This window comes from Pinus tabuliformis, chromosome 1_2 (genome assembly GCF_031772625.1).
Source record: "Pinus tabuliformis cultivar Carrire ecotype Pingquan chromosome 1_2, CPIR1, whole genome shotgun sequence".
Taxonomy (NCBI): Eukaryota; Viridiplantae; Streptophyta; class Pinopsida; order Pinales; family Pinaceae; genus Pinus; species Pinus tabuliformis.
In genome coordinates, this window is record NC_142298.1 from 768,019,427 (window position 1) to 768,043,935 (window position 24,509).

The 24,509-nt window shown below is 37.8% G+C and overlaps 1 protein-coding gene across 1 annotated transcript; it reads left to right on the forward strand.

Moving 5' to 3' along the window:
- The first annotated feature begins 18,086 nt into the window (after nt 1-18,086).
- Nucleotides 18,087-22,357, forward strand: LOC149208098 (protein CORTICAL MICROTUBULE DISORDERING 5-like). The gene is made up of 4 exons (XM_089395933.1): nt 18,087-19,019; nt 19,102-19,248; nt 20,519-20,610; nt 21,114-22,357. Exons 1-4 carry the CDS (start codon nt 18,336-18,338, stop codon nt 22,027-22,029), a joined length of 1,839 nt encoding a protein of 612 aa, XP_089252059.1. The 5' UTR covers nt 18,087-18,335; the 3' UTR covers nt 22,030-22,357.
- Nucleotides 22,358-24,509: the final 2,152 nt, after the last annotated feature.

A 24,509-nucleotide genomic window follows, 5' to 3' on the forward strand; every position in this document is an offset into this window, starting at 1 on the left:
TATTTCATGGGTCTGGAAGGCTATTTATATAGGAGGTTCATTAGGAACTTCTCACATATTTCTTATCCCATTACATCATTGCAAAAAAAAGGTAAGAAGTTCGAATGCACTGAAGAGTGTGAGACTAGATTTGAGCAGCTTAAGCAGTTGCTGACACATGCACCAGTACTACAGATTGTAGATCCTGACAAAGAGTTTGTGGTATGCACATATGCTTGCAAGAGAGGGCTTGGTGGAGTCCTTATGCAGGATGGACAAATGGTATGTTATGATTCCCAGAAACTAAATGAGCACAAGAAGAACTACCCAACGCATGATCTTGAGCTAGAAACGATTAGACATGCATCAAAGATGTGGAGACACTATCTTCTTAGTAGGCGGTTTATGCTTATGAGTGATCACATCAGATTGAGGTATTTGTTTGACTAGCTGAATCTGAATGCTAGGCAGGCTAGATGGTTGGCCACGATCAATGAGTTTGACTTCGAGATCACGTACACCAATGGTAAAGAGAACAATGTGGCAGATTTTCTCAGTAGATGGGTACATGTACATCACTTGGCATCTATGAACTCCTATGGGATGGACTTACATGATAGGATCATGCAGGCAGGACAACAAGATATCAAGTATATGGAGATTGTGCATAGGTTGCAAGAGGGTGATATACATGTACATGTCATGGTATAGGTACATGTAGTGGGACAGGTACAGGTGGAAGTACAGGTATAGGTGCAGGTGCATGTGCACAAGGCATGGACTATTGTCTTACAGCAGAGGGATTGGTCAAGTTTAGAGACAGGATATATGTATTAGATAACAGTGAGCTCAAGAGGGTGATCTTGAGGGAGTTTCATGTGAAACCTTATTCGGGTCACCCAAGTTATCAGAAGACACTCACAATGGTGAAGAGATATTACTATTAGACGAATATGAAGAGGGATGTAACCGAGTTTGTGGCTAGATGTTTCGACTATCAGTGAGTGAAAGAAAAGTGCAAACATCCAATGGACTACTACAACCGATCATTTTTCCCGAGTGGAAATGGGAGGTCATTTCCATGGATTTCATCACAGTGTTGCCAAAGACAATGAAGCAACATGATTCCATCATGGTCATTGTGGAAAGGTTAACAAAGGTTTCACACTTTGTTCCAGTGAAGTCTACCTTCTTATCTAGTGATGTGGCACAGGTATTCATCCGAGACGTGGTTAGACTACATGGTGTTCCGAAGAAGATTGTGTCAGACAGGGATGCGAAGTTCACTTCCAAGTTTTGGAAGGAGTTATTTGTAGGTTTGGGCACAAAGTTGGCCTTCAGTATAACTTATCAGTTGCAGACAGATGGATAGATAGAGAGGGTCAACAATATTTTAGAGGACATGTTGAGCATGTATGTGATGCATCAACAATGGAAGTGGGAAGAGTGTCTCCCTTTGGTAGAGTTTTCATACAACAACGGTTATCAGGATTCATTGAGGATGAGTCCTTTTGAGGCATTGTATGGGCGGAGTTGTAACACTCCCATTAGTTGGAGTGATCCAGTTAGCAGGGTATTGATTGGAACATATATGTTGGTAGACATGGAACAGGAAATGCAGGTGATCAAGAAGAATCTTAAGGCAGCACAGGATAGGAAGAAGAGTTATGCAAACAAGAACAAGTTGTTCAAGGAGTTCCAGGTTAGGGAATAGGTGTACTTGCACATCAAATCGAAGAAGAGCTCCTTGTGGATTGGATCAAGTGCCAAATTGGCACCATGCTTTTGTGGACCCTTCAGTATCATTGAGTGGATTGGGCCAGTAGCCTATCGACTTGCGCTGCCTCTGATAGTGAAATTCCAGTATGTTTTCCATGTCTCATTGCTTAAGAAGTATGTTAAAGATGATGATCATGTAATTGACTAGTTTGTATTGTAGGTGGAACCAGATGGAGAATTCCAACCCAAGCCTCAGTGTATATTGCAGAAAAAGGTGCTCATGCTTCGAAACCGAGCAATAGAGCAAGTTAAAGTGCAATGGAAGCACTTTGGGCCCGATGAAGCTACATGGGAGATGGAAGATCAAATGCAGGCTATGTATCCTTCCTTGTTTTCTGGTTGAGGCAAAGTAGCTTGATATGGTGGTTTGGTATTTCCTTATGGTGGTTTGGTGATTTCTTATGGTGGTTTGGTGATTGCTTATGATGGTTTAGTATTTGCTTATATTGGTTACTATATGCTTTATGGTGATTGATATATGCTTTATGATAGTTGATATATGCTATATGATGTTTTGATAGATATGATTAGATATGATGTTAGTATATGTTTGATATATGTTTTGGCATATGTTTGGCATATGTTTTGGTATATCTATATTTTGATGATGTTGCAATATGTACACCTGTGTATGGATGTAAATACCATAACGAGTTGTGTTATAAAGCTCCACTATGTGATATGGGTGTCATGTTAGTATGCTATCATGTGGTTATTTTATCATGATGTTGTGATGCTATATGAGTTGGAACTTAGTAGGATTGATCTGAAAATCACTTTTGAGTGACCTCAGTTAATTAATTAATGAATGAAGATATTACAGACTCATGTGCTGGTGTGTGTCTATCTTATTTTAGGCAACGAATCGATCAGATTGCAAAATACACAGACACTAGAAAATGGAAAACAGCAAGAGAAACATAGTAAGCAAACACAAGAACACAACAATTAATAAGGAGTTCACCCTATCCTCCAGGGCTATGTCTCCGGTCCAGCTCTCAGTGGTGGCCTTCTTTTATTGTGTCTTTAAAGCAGAGAATTACAATGAGGAGCTCAAACTGAGTCTCCTGAAACAGAATTGCTTGGCAGGGTGGTTCTTGGATTCCCTAAGCCACTAGAGTGCACAGACTCTTTTCCTTACCAGCTCTTGACCTCTCTGGTCTTCAATGGGAGGAGCCCAATGTGGTGCTCAGTCCCCCAACAGATCCTCTTAGGGATGGCTTGATGCTGCCTTATGCTGCAGGTCAACTCGACTCTCTGTCTTTCTGCTCTTTACTTCACTGTATCTTCTTTTCTCTGTCTTCATCTTCTTCTCTCTCCATTCTCCATTTTCCTTGTGTTCTGTTCTGTCTGTTCATGGCTTTAAGCCAGTCACTCTCATGACTGCTCGTTTCCTCTTCCTCCTCTGTCGGATCGCCTACTGTTGTTCACTTGGAGTTCCCTGTCCTCTGCATCATCATCAACGGCTCACAGGGAGTGGCCACTTGTCCTCCTACGAGCTGTACCAGCTTTTCCTCGTCGGTTCGGTTCTTTGGTTACATCAGGAAAAGACTCGTCCACCACCTTAGTGGTCAAATTGGACCTCAAATCCTTATACATCGAGGCTCAATCCCCTGTTAAATCTAGTTCTTTCATCGAGCGTGATCTCAACCGTTAGATCTGGAGCCCCTAGATCCAACGCCATTCACTCATATCGCGTGGTTGACTTGCTCGACCATTAGTGCGCGATGAGCGGTGGTTTTCTCTCTCCTCCGCCTACCACGCGTCGGGCGCTGAGTGGAATTGCTCACTTTTCTTCAATTTCGCTTACCGCCCAAGGGTGCCCCCGATAAATACCGTCGATTTTGGAGCACAAATCCCGCCTTTAGCCTTTAATGCTTTCCCCACGGTTTTCCTGGCTTCCTTTTCCTAATCCGGGCTTCCCAGGTGCTAGTTTCGCCTCCTACGCAGTCTCCATCGGCCTCGGTCAACGCACTTTGACCGAGGTCCTCGTCGTTCCTCACTAGCTACTAACTGCCACTATTCAGAGGTCTTCCTGATTGCTTTGTGCTCTTGAATTCAAAGTTTTGTCCTGATTTGATACAGTCATGGTGCTTTGATTATTCTTCATGGATCCAATTCGGATCACGGCCTTCCCACTGAAAAAGATTTTGGGCCACCAAAAGTTGGTTTTCAAGCATCGACTAAGTGAGGGTACAACTATCTCACTTGTCCAATATCTATCCACTTTGCACTGCTTGGCTTTGAACCTTTGAGCCCAATTCTGAGGTACTCAACATCTCCCCTACGCGTCGTCCTCACCTTCCTATCCAAAACTGTGTCTTCCTGCAATTCATTAAGATATTCAGGTAGCAACTCATCAATAGAAGGCAACTGACTCTGCTCTTCGGGATCCTCAATCAGTGAAGGTTCAAACAATCTCAAGCAATCTGCGTTTACGACTAAGTAGATGTGCATGTAAGCTGGTAGATCAAGGCGGGAAGCATTTTCCCCAATCTTTTCAAGTATCTGGAAGGGTCCATACTTGATAGGCTTTAGCTTCTTACCTTCACTTTTCATCTTGTCCTTGCTAATGTATAGCCAGACTTGGTCACCAACTTGAAAACTATGCTCCATCCGATGCTTGTCATGCCTTGCCTTGTATTTGGCTTGGCTCTTTTCCAGCTGTTCCTGTACTGCCTGGTGGATCTCCTGGATTTGTTCAATGAACCTAGTTGCCCTGTCCACATCATTGTGTCCCTCAACTATGGTGTCTTTACCAAAGACAAAATCCAAAGGAGACCTTGGTGTGAAACCAAAACAGGTCTCAAAAGGAGATCTCTATGTAGAAGAATGTTTTGCTCTGTTGTAAGCATGTTGCACATAACACAAATGTTCATCCCAAAGCTTAGGATGTTTGCTGCAATATCCTCTGAGTAACTAGATCACTGTCCTGTTAACTACTTTTGTCTGGCTATCAGTTTGTGGATGAAAAGCTGTACTTTTCTTCAGTTTGGTGTCCTTCAGTTCCCACAGACTCAACCAAAACTTCCCCAAAAATCAAGTGTCTCGATCAAATACAATGGAAGTGGGTAATCCAAAATGAACCCATACATGTTCAAAGAATAATTTTGCAGTTTTTTCAACTGTAATCTGCTTATTACAAGGTATCAAAGTACACATTTTGCTGAACCTGTCCACAACAACATATAGATAATCATGACCTTTCCTAGATTTAGGCAGTCCTCCAACAAAATCCATGGAAAAACTTTCCCAAGGGTGAGAAGGAACTGGTAATGCAGTGTACAAGCCTAGTTTTCTATTGTTGGGCTTGCTTTTAGCACACATAGTACATCCTCTTACATATCTAGAAACTGTCTCATTCATTTTTGGTTAATAACAAAATCTTTGCAGCTGTGCAACTGTTTTACTTACCCCAAAGTGACCGGATATTAGAGAAGTGTGTGCTTCTCTAATTATCTTTACTCTCTCAGTTTGTGGAATGCATAACTTCCCACAATGGTATAAGAGTTGGTCCTTTACATGATAGTCCAATTCTTCTACTCTTTTGCCTTGACTTAAAGTTACATATACATCTTTAAAGTCTATATCTTGAGCATATTGTTCAATGTAGCTTTCATCTAACACAAAATTATTCTTAAGTATAGTAGATGCACTGATAATGGGTCTAGATAACATGTCTAAAACTTTATTATGTATGCCCTTTTTATATCTGATGACTAAATGAAACTGTTGTAGAAAACCCATCCATCTGTAGTGTCTCGATTGCTACAACTTAGTTTGGGAGTGTAGATATTGAAGTGGTTGATGATTAGTGTGTATTACTGTCTCTTTTCCCATTAAGTAATGTTTCCACTTTTTCAAACTCTGAACTAATGCATACAATTCCTTACCATATGTAGGATAGTTAACTACTACAGAATTAAATGTCTCAGAATGATAACATATGGGTTTACCGTGCTGTGTCAACACTGCTCCCATGGCATAGTCATTGGCATCTATTTGGATCTCAAATGGTCTTTGAAGATCAGGCAGTGCTAGTACAGGTGTTGTACTGATCTTTTCTTTCAAGGTGTCAAAGGCTTTCTGATGTTTGCCTCCCCACTGGAACACCTTGTTAAATCTTGTCAAAGCATGTAAGGGAGCTGCAATTGAGGAAAAGTTAGAAATGAACTTCCTCCAATATTGTGTTGCTCCTAAGAAGCTTCTCACTTCTGTAGCAGACTTGGGTTTAGGCCAGTTCACAATGATTGCCACCTTAGAGGGATCAACCTTCAATTCACAACCCCCTACTATATGACCCAAATAATTCAGAGATGTTTTGCCAAATTCACATTTTGAGAGTTTAACATGAAGTTTTTATCTCTTTAAAACATCTGATGTCTACTTGACATGCTTTAAGTGTTCTTCCCACGTTTTGCTAAAAATCAGAATGTCATCCAGATACACAATAACAAAATCATCAAGAAAAGGTTTGAGTACATCATTCATTAATCTCATGAAAGTAGCAGGAGCATTAGTTAGGCAAAAAGGCATAACCAACCACTCATACAATCCCTGCTTTGTTTTGAAAGCAGTCTTCCATGCATCTTGTTCTGCAACTCTGACCTGATGGTATCCGCTGTGCAAGTCTAACTTGGAAAAATAAACAACTTCTTTCAATTGATCCAAAAGATCATCGATGCGAGAAAGGGGATAACGATTTTTTATTGTTATCTTATTCAGTGCTCGGTAATCAATGCACATTATCCACGAGCCATCTTTCTTTCTCACCACAATGGTTGGTGACCCACATGGTGATGTGCTAGGTCTGATGAACCCTTTCTCGAGCAACTCCTGCACCTGCTTCTTGATTTCAACATTCTCTAAAGCAGACAACATGTACATTCCAATGTTAGGTAATGGAGCATCTTGCTACAAAATAATATCATGTACTATTTCCTTTTTGGGTGGCAGACCTTTAGGTTCTTGAAACAAGATATCATACTCTGAAACAACCTTTTCTAAATCAGCTTGTTGTTCAGCATTACAGCCTTCAAATACATTGGTTTTATCAGGTTTCTTTTCCTTTACAACCATCAGTAAGAATTGTTTACATGAATTTATCATTCGTTTCTTCTACCTTGAGTTTATGAGAGTATAATTATTCTTGAGCTAATGAGCTCTTACAAAGTATTTGATTCCATCTTTAACAAGTAGATACTTGTTCTCAGCTCTATAAAAAATAGCTTTTCTGTCATACAAGTAAGGACTTCCTAAAACAATTCCACATATATCCAAAGGAATTATGTCTAACTCGACCTCATCTACAAATGCTGACCCAAAAGAAAACTTGAGTTTGCACTGTCTAGTCACTTGTAATTGTGCTTTATCATTCAACCATCCTAATGGGTATGGTTTCTTGTGAGGTGTAGTTACTAATCCCAACTTCTTTATAATTGCTTCAGAAATTAGATTTACTTGTGAGCCACTATCAAACAAAGTATCAATCTTTTGATATTTGGAAACAACTCAAATATGGAAAAGCTCATGCCTTTTTCTCTTATTTTCTTCATCAATAATAGATTGAGCATAATTACTAGTAGATGCTTCAGAATTCTTACCTTTTATACCTGTGGCTGCAATATTTGTTTCATCTCCTGAGTCTGACCCCAAATCCTTCTGAATAGCTGTAGCAGTCTTCTTCTTCTTGCCCTCGAACTTCTTAAGTCTCAGCTCTGGATGTAGAATCCAACAATGCTCATCATCATGCCCATCCTTTTTACAGTGAGTGCATGAAGCCTTTCTTTTCTGTGCAATGTTAGCCTTCCTTGCTTTCCACTTCTGCTTTCTTTTCTCCTTATTCTTGCTTGCAGCGGGTTGGGATGGTCCCCCAACTTCTGGACTTCCATTCTTTCCTCTAGCCTCTAGATGAGTAGCTTGTACAGATACCTCGTCTATACTAGTGGGATTAAACATGAGGATGGTATGCCTCATGTAGCTGTGTACACCACCAATGTACTTCAAAAGAGTTTCAGGTGAGTCTAATGAGATTCCTAGAATCAATGCTCTATTTCTAAATTCTTGAGTATACCTTTGCACACTTTTCCCTTTCAACTGTCAAAGATTTTGCCAACTCATCATGGCTTGTTGCGTGTAGGCCAATGGATAGAACTTCTTTTTGATTGTAGAAACAAATTCACTCCAGACAAAGATGGTCTTACCATGTCTCTTCAGGTCAGCCTGGGTCCTGCATTCCCACCAAACCAAGGTAGTGCCTCCAAGGCATAGGCTTTCTAGCTGAATATTTCTCTTGTCTGAATCGATGTTCTGTACTCTACAATAAACATCAATTTGTCTAATCCAATTGTCCAACTTTTCTACATTCAACTCTCCATCATATATAGGCAAATCATATTTAACATCTAGCTTAATCAAATATGCCTTCTTGTTATGTACAAGGCTGTTAGGAGGTGTGAGAAAGCTTTCTTCTTTCCCTTTGCCCTTTGAGTGGTCATGGAAGTGAGACTCGTCTTCTCCTTTGTCTTGTTTAGAGCCTGATGAATCTTCATCCTTGTGTTTTCTAAAGTCCCTATACATTTCTTCTACCATGGACTTTATGGCTAGGAAACTTTCTATGAATTGAGGGTCTAGCCCTACAGAGCCTTCTTCTGACATTGTCTTCCAAGAATAGACTCTCCCAATTTTAGGATTAGTTTCGACCAACTCTCCTTCTCCTAATTTGAGCTTTGATCTAGTTAGCATTCAACAGCTAAACCAACACAAGCTTGTCTAACCTTAACAGGCTAGAGCTCTGATACCACTTGATCTAAAAATCACTCTTGAGTGACCTTAGTTAATTAATTAATGAATGAAGGTATTACAGACTCATGTGCTGGTGTGTGTCTATGTTATTTTAGGCAACGAATCGATCAAATTGCAAAATACACAGACACTAGAAAATGGAAAACAACAAGAGAAGCAAAGTAAGCAAACACAAGAACACAACAATTAATAAAGAGTTCACCCTATCCTCCAGGGCTACGTCTCCGGTCCAGCTCTCAATGGTGGCCTTCTTTTATTGTGTCTTTAAAGCAGAGAATTACAATGAGGAGCTCAAACTGAGTCTCCTGAAATAGAATTGCTTGGAAGGGTGGTTCTTGGATTCCCCAAGCCACTAGAGTGCAAAGGCTCTTTTCCTTAGCAGCTCTTGACCTCTTTGGTCTTCAATGGGAGGAGCCCAATGTGGTGCTCAGTTCCCCAACAGATCCTCTCAGGGATGGCTCGATGCTGCCTTATGCTGCAGGTCAGCTCAACTCTCTGTCTTTCTTCTCTTTGCTTCATTGTCTTTCTTTTCTCTGTCTTCGTCTTCTTCTTTCTCAGTTCTTCGTTCTCCTTGTGTTCTATTCTGTCTGTTCATGGCTTTAAAGCCAGTCGTTCTCATGACTGCTCCTTTCCTCTTCCTTCCTCCATCGAATCGCCTGCTGCTGTTCACTTGGAGTTCCTTGTCCTCTTGGCATCATCAACGACTCACAAGGAGTGGCCACTTATCCTCCTACGAACTGCGCCAACTTTTCCTCGTCGGTTCGGTTCTTTGGTTACATCAGGAAATGACTCGTCTGTCACCTCAGCAGTCTTATCGGACCTCAAATCCTTATACATCACGGCTCAATCCCCTTTCAAATCTAGTTCTTTCATCGGGCGCGATCTTAGCCATTAGATCTGGAGCCCCCAGATCTGACGCCATTCGCTCATATTGCGCGGTTGACTTGCTCGACCGTTAGCGCACGTTGAGTGGCGGTTTTCTCCCTCCTCCACCTACCACGCGTCGGGTGTTGAGTGGAATCGCTCACTTTTCTTCAATTCCGCTTACTGCCCAAGGGTGCCCCCGATAAATATCGCCGGTTTTGGAGCGCAGGTCCCGCCTTTAGCCTTTAGCGCTTTCCCCATGGTTTTCTCGGCTTCCATGCGACCGAGCGCTTCGGGGCCTTTCCTTCTTGAGGGGTTTTTCCCAGCGATGCACTAATCACGCATCAGAAACTGCCTCCTTTTCCCGATCCGGGCTTCCCAGGTGCTAGTTTCGCCTCCTGCGCGGTCTCCATGGGCCTCGGTCAACGTGCTTTGACCGAGGTCCTCGTCGTTCCTCGCTGGCTGCCAACTGCCACTGTTCAGAGGTCTTCCTGATCGCTCTGTGCTCTTGAATTCGAAGTTTTGTCCTGATTTGATACAGTCATGGTGCTTTGATTATTCTTCATGGATCCAATTCGGATCAAGGATGATCATTGCATATACTGTAACGAGTTGTGTTATAAAGCTACATTATGCAGTATGCTTTCATGTTGTCATGTTTTTTTGTCTTGAGCAGGTCTTTCATTGTAAATACTGCATCGGGCTGTGTTATAAAGCTCCACGAGAAATATGTCTTCTTTCAGCAGGTCGTTGAGGTATATGTGTGATTGAACATTGAGGACAGTGTCCCCTAAGGGGGAGGGTTCTGTAACAACCCTGGTGAAAATTCCATGTGATAAATGTTAAAAAACCATAACCATGGATGACTTGGACACTTATTCCAAGCTGAATGTTGGGCAAGACATCTTAGGGGGTGTTCATTTAGTTGTTTATGGCTAAGGAAATTGGCAAAGGCAAAGGCTACGACATTAAAAGACATTTTAGCACATTTATTTATGAAAATAATGGAAATTAGGAGAAAAAGGAGGTGAAAGGTCACAGGTTGCATGTGAGGAGGAAAATGAAGGAAAATAATGGAAAATGAAGAAAATAGAAACCTCATTAATAAAAAGGCTTTTGAGGATCAGTTGGTAACCTTTTGTCAGTTCAATGTTGGAGCTCTCTCTCATTATTCTCTCTCTCTCACACTCTTGTATACTTAGAGTTTTCTTGGAGAACTCTTGGAGGGTGTGATATACTTGGATTCTTGGAGAAAGAAGGAAAAGGAAGAGTAGGAAAGTGCAAGAAGGCAATGGCATCAACAACTACATCATATTTGCTTGTAGGTACCGAGTTGCATGTATGATTTCTTCACTAGTTTGGACATGCATGGAATATGCATGTGGATTCTTGGTCAAGATATGCCATTGGCATGAAGGATTGCCTGGATTGATAGTGGATTTCCTAGCCTTACCATTTCCTAGATAGCCATGGTGATTGCGGGTTTATGTTCATTGTTTCATTTTGGTTGGTTCTCATGATTCCTTAGCTTGGGTTGAGTTATTAGTTCCTGGAAGCCCTGGTTGGACAAACGCTCTAGAAGCCTTGTAACAACTTGGGTTGAGTTAATAGTCCTGGAAGCCTTGGTTGGACAAACGCTCTGGAAGCCCAATGACAGCGGTGGGTTTGAGTTACCAATCCTGGAAGCCTTGGTTAGAACAAATGCTCTGGAAGCCCTGGAAGGCTTGGATGGAAACCAATCTGACGATGGTTTTGTGATGTCCAACCTTGAGGTGGAATCACTATTTGATGGGTTGAGGTGGATGGCCTCTGGAAGCCCTGTATGAGTTTTGATTGAAGTATTCTACAAGATCCCACATTCATGCTTAGAATATGGCTTGAGGGTGAATGGATGAAGAGAGATTTGACTAAACCATTCAACGGCCGGGTGGAATGTGGTAGTCCCATCTCCAGTTGGTTAATTGCGTTCATTAATGAGAAATCCATTCCCTTGAAATGATTTTCATGTGTAAAGGTACTAATGGATTTATGGATTTGATGGCTGATATGTTTATTGTATTTCTATTCATATTATGTTGGTTATATGCACATTTTATGACAACAACTATGTATGGTTCAACATGTTTTTACTTGTATGTCAATGGATAATGAGTCTATGACCTAATAGATGATAATGCAACAAATGGCATAAGGGAACAATGGTTCATAACGATTCTCAGATAAGTATGAGATCCCTACACTTAACTTTGTTATTTACACCTATAGATTACATGTCGATGATATGTTTGACGAAATGCCTGTGATGGCTAGTAGGGATCTAGTCAAGGTCTTGAACAAATATTTGCTTTAGTACTTTCATTTCCATGTTACTTCATTGATTTGAAGAGATGGATCAGTTCTAGGCACTGTCATGGGCTCTGAGCCTAAAAAATGGCTTAAATCTCGGGGTCACTGGCACAACGCTAACAATTTTGTTCCACAGACACTGGAAAGCAGGCCTATGAGAGTGACTTTAGGTTGTTGGCTGCTCCCTTGTCCATAGAATGAGAGCGACTATGGCCCAAGAGACCTAAAACAACAGTGGAACCCAGGGACAGGCTGTCTGAGTGGCTGACTTGTCCTTTGAGGGTTCTATTGATGATGTTGGATATCTGTATGGTGTGTTTTCATTGGTTCCACTTCCTTAAGGTGTATTAGGAGGTCGAATCATATCATAGTGGCCTCTTGTCGCATGTTTACCCCGACTGACTGGTTTCTTGGGTAGATGTGGGAGGAGGGTATTACAAGTGGGGTGTAACTTACTATAGTGGGGTGTAACTTGCAATAGTGGGGTGTAACCTACTGTAGTGGGGTGTAACTTATAGTAGTGGGGTGTAACCAACAGTAGTGGGGTGTAACCTGCAGTAGTGGGGTGTAACCTACAATAATCAACCAGTAAACTAAATATTCACTCATAATTAACTCATGCCTGTTAGATCAGAGAAAGACCCAGTTGAGATTGGAGTTCAGGGACAGTGTACTATTAGTTGTAAAATCATGTAAATTGTATAGATGTTGCATGCAGTCAGAAGAAGGCCTAAAATAATTCATTCCTTAATTATAAAACTCACTCATTTTAAGCATTTGATTTGCCTTTAAAAGGAGAAATGAAAGCACAAGTTTAATCATTGTTTTGGTGAGCACGAGTTCGTGAGACCAAGCAATAGGAAGCACAAGTTTGTGCGTGGAGCTTGTGAGAGAAAGGTGTGCCAAGAGAAGCTTGTGCACAAGTTGGTAGTGAGATAGATAGAGATAGTGTAGAGGTTGCTCGGGTATGAGAAAAGCATCGTAATTTTCTCATATTTTCTTATTAATGAAATATACAGATATGAGGGGTTTTTAGTCGTGACTTTCCCCATAAAATCATTGTGTTATCTGTGATTGTATTCTTTCTCTTATATGATTCATGATTTAAACGATCGTTTAGTGTTTTCGCTGATGAGTAGAGTAGAGTCAAGTCTATTGTTTTAGGAAATTACAATTAGCAATTTGAATCTACAAGGAATTTCTAGACTAAGCCTCTTGGTTTTCTCGTTTGTGGCTTTGACATTTCATGCGCTCTATGTTTTGTGGATTTTTGGATTTTTGGGTCGCTTGCTTGGAGGTGGGTCTTTGAGTCAAAGGTGTATTAGTTTAATTACTTGAGGTGGTTTGGGTGGGTCTGTTGGTCATGTAGTGGACAATTCATAGTTTGTTTTGACTTGGTTGGATATTGTTCTCTCTAGGAGAGTTAGTTAGGGCTTTGGGTTCTTGTTTGAATTCTACCTTACTGGACCCCAATGCCATGTCAAAGGATGCACATTCGTAGGGGATCTGGAGGTCATGGTTAGCAAGGCTAGCCACGGGCCCATGCCTAGGTTAAGGAAGCAACTACTATTTTCACTCAATGATTTATTCTAGCATCTGAGAGCGGATATGTCAACTGGAAACTTATACAATTCATGATCGACAAACATGCTCAGATTCATAAATTCTAGAGGAGGTATCTAATTGGGTATATGACCTTAGTCACACCAAGGGAAGATAGAACCAATACCTGCATTTCATTACCCTCCACTGGCAAATGGAGACTATTTTGTGTAGAGTCCTGAAAGAGAATCATGAAGATTGAAACAACAGTATCTCTTCCTTGAACGAGATCGGTGCAACATTACCAATGTTTTTGTTTGGAGCGATTAGATGCTCGCGTAACACACTTGGAAATTCATCTCCAATGTGAGCTCAAGCCCTCTATTATAGCTAGTACAAGTGCACAAGATCATGCTCCCATGACTGCTTCTGACTCTTGATTCCAATTTATGTTTCTACGTAGTTATTTTGTTTTCTCATATAGTCTAGTTTTGGCTAGGTGATATTGTGGTTGGTTACAATTGCTCTATTTTGATACTATCTCTTTTAAATTACTGGTGAACAGATCTAGTTCCTTTCTTACAGATTAGACCAGTAATATTTTGACTATGTAATTTTAAGTGATGTACATTGGATTCTAAAGGAAATATAAAACTTAACTTACAAAATAATAATAATAATGATGATAATTTAAAATAAAGTTGTAATTTAGTTAATTTTATGATTTTTTTTTAATCTTGGCAATGTAAGATGTATCATGAAGTAAGTGTTTTGATCCCTATTAGTGTTTACTAATCATTTAATTTAAATGGAACACTAGTTATTAATTTTACTATTTTTCTTACTTTTAATTTTTTTCTTTATCCAAATTCTATTACTTTACCCTCATTTGATTTATTTTTTTAATGTTCACTTAAACATACATATTTATATGTAAAAATACAAAAAGTAAAAAAAATACTAACATATTTCATCCGAACCAAAAATACACTATCAAACCATAACAATATGCAAAATAAATGTTTTGAAGTTATACCAGTTCATTCTCAAAATAAAGGTTTTAAAATAAAAGTCCATTTCCTTATTTAAAAAAATTCTCAAAATAAAGGTTTTCCCTATTTTAAAAATCTTTGCTTTAAAAAATCAATAATTTTATTGGTAGTCATGTGAGTAAACAATACCACACTTAAGTGACTTTATCTTGTTTTCAATAAAATATAATTCTACTTATACACTCATTTTTAAATTTATGATATATTATTTGCTTTTTAATTAAAATAAAAAATTTTAAATTAATTTTATAATTATTTTTTATATTAATTAAATAAAATTTTAATTCTATTAATTTATTTTTAATTTTTTCCATTTATTTTCTTCAAATAAAATAAATGTCCATACACATTTCACTCACTACCACCAAAAAAGACATATTAAGTAACATAAAAGCCACATTTAAACCACTACCAGAAAATAGGTTGCATAGTACCAACAAAGCATCTAAAATAATTTTTTTAATCTCAAAGAAAAGTACATCCATTTCATTATTTCCCAATACATAAAATATTTGCTCTACTTATACACATACTTTACAATCTAAAAGCATACCTTTAGATATATCTAGTATTATTAAATGTTAGCCCAAACTTATAATCGCAATCCACAAGGTCGTTCAGTTCATTTTACACATATCTTTCTGATGGTAATGGGGGAATTTTATTGGCAAGAAAATGGGGCCATAACACCTTGATAAAGTGAAGAGAACATGTTAGGAATCTATTTGATAACTCATTCTATTACAAATGTATTTCTGCCAAAAGCATATAAAAAGTAAAAGTGTAGAATATTTCTCTATTAAATATTTGAAAACATAAAGATAAAGAACCAAAACCAGCAAGGAAGGATTAGAATGTTGTCCAGAATAATGGGTATGGGGTTGCTTTAAAACACATCAAAGAATAAATAAATTATATTTTATTATTAATTATATTTACATATTAAAATAAATATATATTTTTTATTTATTTTATTAAAAAATTACCTTTAAATGGTTAATAAATTTGATATCATTACTATAACATTAAGTGGTTACACAACCCCCACTTCACCCACTTAGCTTTGGAATTGCACATTTGATTATCTGTGTACCCACTTCATCCCATTAGTTTTGGTATTGCATACCTAAATTGTTAAATCTTAGAGATGATTACAAGGCATAGAAGTGGTAATGGTAATGTCTTTGGCTTAAAGTCACTAACCATGATGACAAGAAGAGTGAAAGGGTACACCTAAATCACTTAAATGGTCAATAAAATTATTATTATTATAAGCTTGTTTTTATTAATATTATTACCAATTTGTGGCAATGTCTTTAAGTCAAAGTTATTGAGCATGATTATAAAGATGAGAATAGTGAAATAATTTAGGTAATGGTTATCGTTTGGAATCATTTGAAATGCAAAATATGTTGTCATTGAAATATAAATTTCTATAAAGATAATTTAATAGTTTTTTTTTTCGAATCGTCGAGCATGGTAAATCTTTTTTAACCTGTACTCCCAGGTAAATAGAGATGACAATATTTTTTTTTTTTCAACGAATCTTTTTTTTCTCGTACTGTTTAAATTTATAAAAAACATTAATTTTCACTATGATATTAAGATTGTTCTTAATTTTAGGTGTTTATGTTTTATTATAAATAATATTAAAAAAAATGTCTGTTATAAATATTATTATTTTAAAAAATTATAATTTTTAGTTTAAGATTTAGTATTGAATTCATAATTTCTGATTACTGTTGTGGTAAGATTTGGGATTTAATCACAATTATTATCACTATTCACTTTAATATCAAGGTATTTAAAGTGTCTTTTTGAGTTTTTAGAAATTACTTGTCACTATTTTCAATATGTTCAAATTTTTGCCACACAAACTAACATGTCTTTGGAGAATAGAACGCAGGTGGAAGGGTGGCATAAGGATGCCCAGTGTTGGCTCAACCATTGGGGGATTAAGGAGGAGATCATCATGGAAAGCAAGTATAGTGTCAAAGATACTATTACCTCCAATTTTAAGAACAAGTTGTGGGATGATAAGGAGCTGGAGGGTAAAAGGAAGCTAAGATACTATAAGGACGTGATCAACCCCACCCTTGATAACCAAAATTATCTCTCTATGTTGACCAACACTAAGAAAAAAATGAACATTGCTAGGATAAGAACTAATTCTCACGAGCTTCTAAGTGAAATGAGGAGTATGAGGGGTGGTCTACTCCGAAGACTCCCCGAGACTCCTAAGATGATAAATTTTGTCACATTTGTGATACTAAGAAGGTGGAAGATGAAAAACACTTCCTTTTACACTGCTCGACTCTGACTCACATCCACTCTCAATTCACTAACATGTGCCGCACTTCCAATCTTCTTCACTTATTAAGCCAACCCAACTATAGTGATCTTGGAGTGCTTCTTTCTCTTCTTTTTGATCACAGAAACAAGATTTTGAAGAATCACAATTAGATTCTTTTTCTTTTCATCATTATCATAATACTTGCTAGCTACCACTCACGGTATGGTCCTTTGATTAAAAAAATTTAATTATGAATTAAAATTTTACTAATAAATAAAAAGAAAACAAATACCTATTTAAAATTTAAAAACCCTCATTTTTATTATATTTGATTTTTTTTAATGTATTAAAAATAATTTTGAAAATTATATATACAAAAATCCAACCATGCTAATCGCTTGTGTGGCCCATGCATGTCACTTGAGTGATTTTGACGGTTTAGATGCCCTTGGGTGACAATTACTCAAACCACAAATTTTTATTATATTTGATTTTTTTTAATATATTAAAAATAATTTTGAAAATTATATATACAAAAATCCAACCACGCTAATGGTTTGTGTGGCCCATGCGTGTCACTTGAGTGATTTTGACGGTTTAGATGCCCTTGGGTGACAATTACTCAAACCACAAATTAGGTTTGCTAGTCATCTCAAAACTCAGGGCTAACTTGTGGCTCGAGTAGTTGTCAATGAGGGGCATCTAAATCGTCAAAATCACCTAGAGATTACCAGTAACCCACCTTTAACATAATTGAAATTTTACAACTTTCTAAAAAATAACTTTTACGCCACAAAATCCCTTAAAATAACACCCTACTCTGCTCTAACCCTGTAAGAGTGGAAAATAATAAATTTAAAAATTCAAACTCATATAAATTATTATAATAAAAATATTTAAATTATATTACAATAATTTTACACACTTTCATATCCACATTAATAGGGTTAAGAACTTCGTTATGATATCACACAAAACCAAAATTTACATTAATTAATAAACAATTCTCCACAACTAATGAAGCATGGTTAGTTAAATCCTAGAAATTGGACAAATTCTTCCGACAAACATTACAGGTACATCAATATCCAAAAAGTTAACCGGTTAATCTACTCCGATGATGTTTCAACTAATTCTAACTTCACGCAACGCCTACCGCAACTAACCTAATTTTATTTTAAACACATTTTCGTATATAATTTTTTATTATAAATAAATGCCATAAAAATATAAAATAAAAACTTTGCCTCCAAACTTGTGCATGAGAAAAACCCTCGGTCAAAATAGGTAGCGCGTGGGGTTTGACCCTTCGGCGTATGCGTGGAGATAATGAAAAAAATTAGTAATAATAGGTTGGGCCAGGCGACAACGTCATCGAGAAAACTTGAAAGCTGCCGTGCAGCCCGCCCTACAAAACCGTAAATCCCGCATTTGACAAATCAATTCAAGACTTGTAACGGGCAACAAATGGGAGTGGGCACTGTCAAAATCCATCCATCTGATTTTGAATTGACTGCGGTAACAAACAACAGGGACTGAACTCTCACTCTTTCAAATCGTTTCCGCAGGGCGCCCGAGTTTGATAAAAATTCTGGTTCTCCAGAATCGATTCCTGCGCACACAGACTGCCAGCACTGTATATAAATTTGGATTTATGGTTTCAATTGGGATTCAAAATGGCGACGTTAACAGCTGGGATGCTCAAGCGACTTCTGCAGCACATGAATTCGGATGTTAAGGCGGCCGGAGAACACAGATCATCTTTGCTGCAGGTAATCGATATCGTTCCCGCCGATCTTGACGGAGACGAGCTGTGGCCGAAGCACGGTTTTTATGTCAAGGTCTCGGATTCCTCGCATGCTACCTATGTTTCTCTCAAAGACGAAGATGTCGACCTGGTGTTGAGTAACAAGCTTCAGCTCGGCCAATTCGTGTACGTCGACAGGCTCGAACCTGGGTCCCCTGTCCCGGTCTTGCGCGGCGTCAGGCCTCTGCAAGGCAGGCACCCGTTCATCGGGAGTCCCCAGGATTTGATCGCCATTCACGAGAATGAAAAACAGGTAGCGGTGACGAATTCGGGGCCTAAACCGATCGAGAAGGGCTTGCAGAGGCGCGGCCTGTGGGCGTCCGAGGTAGCTGCCAAGAAGTTGTCGGTTCGATCGCTGTCGTCGTCGTGTTGTGATGCTGTCAGTTCGAGCAAGGATTATCTGAGGTCTCTGTCGTTGTCCAGGGTCGGCAGGAGCTCTGTGGTTAGGACTTCTGTCAGCGGGCTCTTCAGAGCGAATTCGAAGGTTTTGAGAAACAGCAATGGTGAAGATGTTAAGGGCCGGGAAATATCTAATGTTTCGCAATCTGCTACTGTAGGTACATTGTCTGTCTCGTTAATAATGGGTTTTTGGTAATTATTGAAGTGGGCGTAACGTTTTATATTTGGTATTGCAGGAAAATAATTCTGCAATTCATGCAAGACCATGCCTCGGACCTAACGAGAGATCAGGACGGAACAATGATGTTTCTGATCACAATGGAAACATGGCTGGGGAGGGTTTCAGCACAATTTTGCCGGAGAAGCTAGCAGCCCTGGGAAAGGTATGTGATTTTTTCTTTTAGGGTTGAGAGAATTTTAATATTTGACATGTTAGTAAGTATACTCGGGACCCTTAACCGGGTTTTGGATTTATGGTTAAGCGGAGGGGATAATATTCCTCACCGAGGTTTAAATTCTTTATAGACATATTTTACTCTGTATGACCTATCTCAGCTGTGCAAGCTGTGAGTGAGAGTCTTAGAAGGAGTTTTCCTGGTAAGAAAGCTTCTAAAAATCGAAAAAGGGCCTCCGCAGCAATACAGGGCAAAATTAGTTTAGTCTTGAATTTGCTCTCCAAAGGCATGTTTCACCTTTCATTGGCCGTGTGGCCTGTGCGAGCTGTGAATGTTGCAAGGAGACCTGCCTTATCGTTATAGGGGAGGCTTCTCAGACCAAAAAAAAAAAAAAATCCTGTGCAGCAATACAGGGCAAAATTATTTTAGTGTTGCGTTTGTCAGAGATGTCATTTGAGGATTTATTTTGAAGAAAAAATATTTTATTCTGGGGTTTGTTGCTGATATCATTTGAGGATGTTTTTCCGACAAAAATTATTTTAGTTTTGGGGTTTATTTGAGATCAATTCGAGGATTTAGTTGGAAAAATTATTTTAATCACGGGATTTATCGGTGATGTCGTTCGAGGATTTATTTGTTAAAAAATAATTTTTTTCTTGGGGTTTGTTTGAGGTTTCATTTGATGTTTTATCTGCTATAAAATTTACTTTCGTTCAAGGGTTGATTTGGCAAAAAAATATTTTCATCCTGGGGCTCGTTGGAGGTGTCATTTGAGGGATTATTTGGTAACAGAGAAAATTATATCGAGTGTGTAATTCCCTTTATGAATGAATGGTGTGCTCAGCAAATCTTGTTGGGTACAATGAGTTTTTGTCAAACATTGATACCAGTTGTGGGGTTTGTTAGCGGTATGCTTATAGGGTATATTGGTAACAGAGAAAGTTCCACTGGATGTCTTGAGTCCTTTTTTGAATGATCAGTCTTGTCACGAATTCTTGTTTGGTGTAACGAGGGCTTGCAAAGCCGTGATGTATGAATGAAAGGTGCTCATCACCAATTCTTGTTGGATACCATGAGGTTTCCTTGATATTAGTTGTGGGCTTTGTTGGACGTATGTTTAGAGGGTGTATTTAGTGACAGAGAAAGTTTTACTGAATGTCTTAAGTCCTTTTATACATGATTAGTCTGCTCATGAATTTTTGTTGGATGCAAAGAGGGTTTGAGAAACCTTGATGACTAATAAATGAAAAATGTGCAGGAAGCTTTGCAGAGGCGGGACGAAGCTTACCTGGATGCATTGGAAGCATTGCAGGTAGCCTCTGCGACGGAAACAATGGCTCAGATTGTGAGGTCAGTATATTGATAGTGAAAATATATGTTGTTTTTAAATTTTCTGTGTAGATTAATGAAAAAGGTTCTTTTAAATGACCTTTTTCAGTGCTGTAGCTTAGGGCATTGGAGAATTTCGCCGAGATTCCTAAATTAGTTTGTTATTTAATTTAATTAATCTGGATTCTGCTTATCCTGAAAAGACTGTACCAAGCCGGTTAGATTCTGACTGTAAGGTCATACCAGGTCGGTCCTGAAAGGCGGTAAGGTCCTGACTACAAGGTCTTACCGGGTTGGTCCATGTCTTCCCCATCTGACCTCTGCTCAGATAGGGTCTTTTTTTCTTTCTTTTAGTTTGTAAGGAGCAATGATATATTGCAATTTTCTGATCCTTTCATTGTTATGTCATCTGGGTTTTGTTCGGAATACTTGGATCTTGTTTTACTCGTGTTGTAAACTTCATTTTATCGTTGTAAAAATGTTTTGCACTGAGGTTCACTAAAAGTTCTTTGTCCCGGATTCAGGAACCTTTCTGAACTCTGTTCTTCAGCAAAACCCGAAGCTCCTGAAACTTCTATAGAAAGTTTCATGGATTTACACGGGCGGGTATCTAAGTTCGTTGTCGATATGGAATCGTGGACTAAAAGTATGCCTATTGATAGAGGCGAGGCTTCAGATGTCAAAGAAAAAGTGTCGGACTACTCAGGGATGTGGGCTTCTGCTGCGGCATGGATAGAAACAGCTTTATCAAGTGATATGAAGAATTGCCCTGTTAACCCTGAGTTAAAACACCATACAGCTGCGGAAGAATCAACATTGAGAAGGGTGAAAAGCTGTCTGGGTAGGGCATCTGAAGATGCTAACAAAGGCTCATTAGGAGGTCTTTTCCCTCGAGGCTCAATTCCTTCTATATCTGCTAAAAGACCATTAGGTCAATCTATGTCCTGTTCCAATAAAATTTTATCAAGGACATTGGCAGAATGTAACGAAAATGATGACAACCTAATATCAGAAAATAATCACAATCTAAATTTAGGTTCAAATAAATTGAGATCGACAGAAATCTCAGACCAAAGGTTTCACGGGAAACCACCAGTCCCCACAGAACGGCAGCCTGTTAATGTGCCTGACTCTAAGAGAAAGAACAACTTGTTCCACATAATAGCACTTGCAAAACAGGTTAAAATCGAAGCTGAAAACTGGTTTACAGGGTTCTTGGAGAAGGCCTTTGACAAAGGTTCGAGAATTGTCAGGTCCTCGGAAGATGCCGGGAAAAGTCAAGGCGATTCCCATAGGGTTCATAAATGGCTTTTTAGGAGACGTGTACTACTGAACAAAATTACCCAATGGGTGGAGCAGTCAGATAGCAGCAATAGATGGTTAAATCTAGATGCTGCAGAGACAGTGAAAAAGTTGAAACTGAGTCTGAAATACTCGTAGTGTCTTGCTGAAATAGAGAAACTTCGAAATGAAAGACACCACACTTTGGTTAATAATAGGTTGCAGTCTAGTGGAAATTTAACAGGTAAGACATTTGGATAATTATGATTACATGGTCAATCCAGCTATGAAGCTACATTTCATAAGTTGGAAGAATGGTGAGAAAATAGAAGCCTTCAATAAACGCACTGCAATGTCTAAAATGCAGTCTATTTTTCGCTTGGCATAAAATGTAAACCTGAAATTCAGGTTTACTCTTGTATGATAGTACGGTATCATTGTGCATTACATTTTTTGCAATATAATAGAGTTTGACTGGTAACTGGTTTTTAATGTGTAGTCCTTAATTTCCAATAGACCATGATGCTTAAAAATTAGTGAGTGGCAGGTGTGCACCTTTCTAACCATTGTGAAAAGATGGTTGCTTGTTGGCCTAATATGCATGGAGTTATGTTTGAGCCCTCTTCTTAGTAAGATGCAGATAAATTAGCTTCTGAGAAATGCTCTATCTGGTCAGTGTTTATTTTTTTCTTCAAGGGATTGCTATAAGATATAATTAGTAATAATTAATCATTAATTACAATAACGATTCCATTAAAAAGAAAACTTACGTTTTATATGATAGAATTAAGTATCTAATAGAATTGCACAACTTCAGACTCGTTGTACTTCTGCACATCACCATTATATATATATGATTATCCTGATAACCATATAGAGGATGAGAAGATACAAGGTACAACGAAACATATTTCAGGTTTTGAATATGATTTACAGTGAGCCAAGCTAGCGTGGTCTATGTAGAAGTTTAAAAATCGACATATTAGTTGATTTGTGGGGATTTTTCCTTACGAGAGGTGTACCAACATCATCTTGGTAGATGGCACATTCCACCCATCAAACCATTTAGTATTGTCCCTGGTGATGCAGCAAATTTCTAAATTGTATGCACCCACAAGCCCTGCAACTCCGGGAATTGAATAGCCTTGAAAACTAATTATACTATTTAGAAGGAAGCAATACTATAGTATCCTTTAGAGCTAATATTTACTCTATGAAGGTCAGTCTTGAAGTAACAAAAGACTGTATGGTGTAGCAGGCATGGAAATAGACGAGTCAACGAAACTTAGTCAAACCTGGTTAAATTCACTGAGATTTTGCCAATCATAATTCTATTCCTCAGTTCCATAGAAAGGTCGTGTAACAAATATTTGACTTGAGTTATATTACAACATTTGTGTCTTATTTTTTTGAAAGTTATTGAGTCCAGAGAGGCCTTACAGCTTAGTATAAGTTATTGAGTCCAGAGGGGCCTTACAGCTTAGTATGAGATATGTTGTCACATAACATTACATTTAAAAACAATACAATAATATATATATTAACAAATTTAAAAAATAGTAATAAAAAAAAATCAATATCGGCCATAAAGAAAATACTTTAATTTCTACCTTAATTTTACATGAACTTTGTACAAAAATAAAGTAATTGAAAATAAAAAATCTTTAGATTACTTTTATTATTTAATACAAAGATAAAGTAATTGAAGATAAAAAAACTTCAAATTATTTTTACTATTTAACTTGAAAGATAGCATGTTAAAATGATATTATTGATGTATATTCATTTGACATGTAAAATTTAAAACAAAAATATATTAATAATAGAAAATACTTAACTATTAGTCATAAATTAAGTATTTCAATGTCCATATTAAACGTGTTGCAGGGAAATTTAGTCCTTGCCACTCAAGTTAGAACTCACATAAAAAATTATAGTCTACATTGGTTAGTGCTAAATGAATAGTGGTCAACAGAGAAATCAACGGACAGTCTTGTAATGGATAGTCTTGCTTTGGCAAGAAGGAATAAATTGAGATGTGAGGTAGATAAATCGGGAAGAAATAAATTGAGATATGAAATAGATAAATTAATTGTTTGCTTAGGCATAAAGACTTGCATAAATTGAGATGTGAGGTAGATAAATCAGGAAGGAATAAATTGAGATATGAAATAGATAAATTAATTGTTTGCTTAGGCTTAAAGACTTGTATAAATTGGCATGAAGGAATAAATTGAGATGCGAAGTAGATATATTAATTGTTTATTTAAACATAAATACTTGCATAAATTTGAATGGCTAGTAAGCACTTGTATGTCTACACATTTATAGTTTTAATCCTACATAAATGCTCATGAAAATATAAATGATGGTTTGAAATAACTCTTTATAAGTATATTTATTTACATCTTCTTGTCCATTTTTACTCTTACATAAATGTAAATAAAGATATAAAAAAAACTTGTTAAGCCATCATTAAAAAAATTTACACAATCATATAGTTGATCTGTAACTAGTCCAAAAACCAGAAGCATAAAAGAAGCATAAAAGACAGACTGTTATCACATATATGCATTATATGCTTTCAGGCTTCATGGGTCTCATAAATACTAACATAAACCATGGATAGAGTAATATGC